The sequence below is a fragment of the Rhamphochromis longiceps genome, linkage group LG6, assembly GCF_057381845.1.
Source record: "Rhamphochromis longiceps isolate RC_006_pf linkage group LG6, R_longiceps_female_GT1.1, whole genome shotgun sequence".
Taxonomy (NCBI): Eukaryota; Metazoa; Chordata; class Actinopteri; order Cichliformes; family Cichlidae; genus Rhamphochromis; species Rhamphochromis longiceps.
This window is the reverse complement of record NC_140562.1, coordinates 12,202,239-12,206,851: the sequence shown is the minus strand read 5'-3', so window position 1 is coordinate 12,206,851 and position 4,613 is coordinate 12,202,239. Positions and strand designations below refer to the sequence as shown.

Sequence of the window (4,613 nt, the reverse complement as noted above, 5' to 3'; positions counted from 1 at the left end):
GTTGGCTCATTGGTGTCAGATGAACTTTTTTTCAAAATAAATTAAAATAAATACAGTAACCATGAAAATAAGTTTTGTTGATAAAATACATTTCTTGAAACCGTCCATTGTTTTGTCCGAACTCTGAACACTGAATCCAATTTTCAAACTAAAAGCAGTGCTTTCAAAATTTACACTAAAGCAAAAAAACCTACAAGAACAAAAAATAAACAAAATAAAATTATAGTACATAGTGACATATGTGTTTTATTTCTCATAACACATCATTTCCATCTTGTCTTCAGTCCTGCATTTTTATACTTCTAAGACCAAAATGAAAACTAAACTCTTCATATTCACAAACACTATTTGTTTCAGGATTTCATCATGATTCATTTTCCATATGAGGCAGTGCTTTCAAATTACTTTTGAAGTAGTACAGAGAAATTACTCTTCTCCTCTTCTTTTAAATTGCATCAATATTTTCCAACTGAGCAGTAAAAGGACACGGAAGTCAAACATGAAGCATCAACGTGATGTTTAGATGTCGATTAATATTACAATAAGAGACTAAAGTAACTCGCTTTGAACACTTCAGTTTTCTCTCTTGATGCTGCTGTTTGTTTCCTCCTCCACTTGTATTTTTCTGCACTTCAGTGAATGTGCATAGCGCCCTCTGTTGTATGTTTGGGAGAACTGCACTGCACTGTCATCAAACGAAACTGTGCAGAGGTGGAAAATGAGCAAAGGAAGCACATCAACTGAAGAAGCTTCTTGGATCAGAAGTTAAACATCATCCAGAACCTTAAAGAAGTAAAGTCGCTTTCTTTCCAGGCTCCTTAGACAACCATGACCTGGATGACTGAGAACCTACAAACACACATGAGCAGCAGTTTATTTAATGTGGACCTGAGCAGTGCCCAAACCAACAACCAAACAATTTTTATTGAACCCTACTTCAGCCAATCAGCAGTCTTTATCTGTTTCAGCATCAAACACAAACCACACCTTGAAGAGAGGTGACAAATCCACAAACACCTTCAAATGTAAACACACATCACACATGATGAACATGGATCCTAACATAGTTGATACTTTTTTTTGTAAAGCCTGATACTAAATGTATGCAGGCCACCTGAACTGCTTTGTCTCGAGTGCCGCCCACTGGGTTGGTCACTAGAACTGTGTGTTGCCATCACTGGAGCCGTGGTTGGTCTTTTAGATTATTTAGACTGGGACTGTTTTTTGTTGATTAGGCGGCATGGTGTCCTGACGGCTGCCTCTGTTGTTTTTTTTCCCAGGAGGAAGAGAGTGGAGCACAGGTGGACAGCAGCCACGGAGCAGAGAGCACGGAGTTTTGGGTGAAGACATGACACAGGAGTCGAGGGAGCTCAAGAGATTATTGTGTTGTCTTATTTACTCCACTGTAAATAAAGAGCACTATCCATCGCACGAGTCCTGCTTTTGGGTCCTCCTTCCCCACTTCACAAAGACTGAAACTAATTATACAGGTAATAATAAAGGAACCAAAAGTTCACATCTATAGCTTTAAATTTGGACAAATCTGTCAACACAACCATCATGAATAGAATAAAATACAAACAAACACTGAAACTAATGAAAAATTACACATGATATATGAACTGTGGAAACTAACTGAACAATAAAACTCAGAATAAACAAATTCAAACATTATATGAAAGGTATAAACTGATTTGCATCTTATTGATTTGCAGGCTCACTTTGCTCCGGGACTTGACGACTGGCCCAACCCGTACAGTCTTTGTCTCTTAATACTGAATGTTGAAAACTGATACTCATGGACACCTTATTTCAGCCTCTTTACTTTGCATAAGAGACCCAAAGCTTTACATCAACATGATGTTGTCTAGTGGACCAGCACGTCCATTACATGTTTTGCCGTTATTGCTGTTTGTTACGAGTTCAAACATTGAGGGTGAGCACAAAACAATAATGGTCCAGAAGAGCTTCGGTCAAACAATGATTTTAATGAACACGTGCGTGGGGAGATGAACACTGCCCACAGACAGCATCGATCTCCGCCCAATGATACACAAGCAGTTGTTTTATACCATCAGGGTTTACTTTTATGACGCCCCCTCATGCGTCAAGCAGATACAACACAGGCATAAGTTTCAAAACCACAAATGTTCTGTTGACGACTTTGGACACATTTAAAAGGACATCTTCTCCGTCTGGAGGCCAGGTGCTTCCTATTAATCTTCTAACTCTCGCTTATCTCCTGGAACAAACTGTCCCTTAGGCAGACACAATTTTGCAGTCACAAGCTTTTGCAAACTATTATTTGAACTCTTACACCAACAACGCCGTTAAACTCGCCCTCCCAGAAGCCATCGTCCTCGTGGGTCTCTCTGCTCAGGATGGGGATGATGGCGCCTTCTGGGAACGACAGCTCATCTTCCGTTTGTCCCGCGTAGTCGTACAAAGCCTTTGCGAATGAAACTGCAACACAGACAGTGGCAATGAGGGTATTAAACAAAGCAGGAAATCAAAACTCCGATATTATCTGGTGGAGGCGGATCTCACTCCTCGAGTCTCCGTTGACGGAGCCGGTTGGGAGTTCGGTTTCAGGTTCGGTGGAGTTGCTGGAGGAATGGGATCGGGCGTCCAGCGCGGCCAGCGACTGCAGCATGCTCAGCAGGCTGTTGGAGGAGGGCAGCTGCAGGTATTTCTCCGGGACGTAGCCCACCTGTCCGCTACGGTTTCTGGCCTGGAAACACAGACAATGCACACAGACGATGACAACAGCCAAAAATGTTTCAACAGGAAAACTCCTAATGAGAAAAAATAAAGTCAGATGTAAAGAGTAGGGCTGTAACAATATCACTGCATCGTCGCCAGAATTTAATAACAGCCACAAAGAGAATAATAGGAGAGCTTTTGTTCGCTCTTCCTGAATTAACGAGAAATCTAAAATCCTAAACAAGCCTCTGCTGAATTCATGAAGCTTGATTTCATGAACACCGGTGGCCTCCCCTTCCGCTGCTTACTTATTTTCATTCAGATTGAAAACACTCAGAGGTATTGGGATCTCTGTTGGGGCATGCTGTGGGGAATCACAGCACTAAAACAGATCTATATAAATGATATTGCTCACATTTTTATGTATGATTATATTCATTAAAATAAATATCCCATTAAAACACTATATCTGTATATGAAAAGATAATCACCTAAGTAAATATACATAAAATATTGGCTCAACACGTGGAACATTTGCACAATGGCTCACAGGAAAGCCAGACTTACACAATAAACAAAAGTAAAACAGCAACAATGCACAATGTTCCTTCAGGGAAATGATCTGAAAACAACCACACACAAAGTACACAATGACTACACACCAGCAGCTCTGCAGAGGCGTTTATAAAAGAATGACTTCACACAATGATGGGAGCATCCACAGCTGACATTTCTACATTTAAGTAGACACCACTGACCACCCGAAAAATGTCCTCAAAGACTTCTCAAATTTTCTCCCAAAGGTCCAGGAGCAACTTTGTAACAGTCTGTGACAAACAAAGTGAAAATGATAACTAAGTAGCTGGGAGATCATCAAATTAACATTTTATATCCATGACCAGGTCACTCCGCAGATCTCAAACTGATCAAGAGTCCACGAACCGCTGTTAAAAAGCAGAAGCTGACAAACTGTGATCAAACCGGAGCGCTGCTGAGGCAGGATTGGATCACCATCAATCAGGATTTGGTCCAGATTTTCAGTAGCTGCACTTAAGGTATGAATTTAAAAACTGCCTCATTCATGAATTATTGCATTCACAAACTTGGGTGCCATGCCCGCCCACCTGCCTGCCCGGCTGCGTGACGAGAATCTCCCATCAGCCCTTTACGGCTGCGGGGCCAAAAAAACGAAGCAGAGAACTGTGTATTTGTACATTTTTTGATTTGTCTTTATGTTCAGCAGAGCTTCTACCACCCAGGCCAACCTGACCTGCCTCAATGCACCGCACGCATTTTAGTTGAATTATTCTAATTCCTGAAGCCACATCAGTTCAACTGATCCCAGAGAAACACTAAAACGTCCAGTAGATAGTCTGTACCGGTGCGAGGTCTTATAAAAACTGAAACTAAATGTTTGTCAAACAGTCTAAGAGCCAGAGAGTGAACTAATACACAAAACAACCAACCCTCAAACATGAGAGTGCATCTGCTACATAACTGTGTTTGTGTTATTTTTGTACCTTGACCCAGTCCTCCATGTCGCCATCATCGATGACCTCCAAGATTTCCTGCTCCTCGATGGTCAGCTCGTCTGGCTGAGAAGCCTGCAGACAGACAAACACGTTCATTCAAATTAAAGCTGCGATGTAACAGTTTAACCATCTTCATTTCACCCGTGATGTATATTTTTCAAATACCGCCACACTGGTGAACGGACAAAAATGCTCACTGTGGCTTCAATAACATCAGCCAGAACACTGAAGAAAACACTGAGACCATGCCTGCATTTATACCACACTTTACTCAGGACTCAGGTAATATAAAACAACTAATACTCCAAAGCAGCACAAAACTCAGACTTAAACTAGAATTTCTGTACAAATTCAAAGAGCAGGTGTTTTAAACCTGGA

General features: G+C 41.2%; 1 protein-coding gene across 1 annotated transcript; it reads right to left on the bottom strand.

Annotated features, from left to right (window-relative positions):
* Positions 1 to 294: 294 nt before the first annotated feature.
* Positions 295 to 4,303, bottom strand: LOC146667549 (F-BAR and double SH3 domains protein 2-like). The gene is made up of 4 exons (XM_085408475.1): positions 4,224 to 4,303; positions 2,548 to 2,731; positions 2,318 to 2,463; positions 295 to 849 (listed from the first exon to the last, which is right to left on the bottom strand). The coding sequence occupies exons 1-4, from the start codon at positions 4,239 to 4,241 to the stop codon at positions 766 to 768; spliced, it is 432 nt and encodes a 143-aa protein (XP_085264601.1). The 5' UTR covers positions 4,242 to 4,303; the 3' UTR covers positions 295 to 765.
* Positions 4,304 to 4,613: the final 310 nt, after the last annotated feature.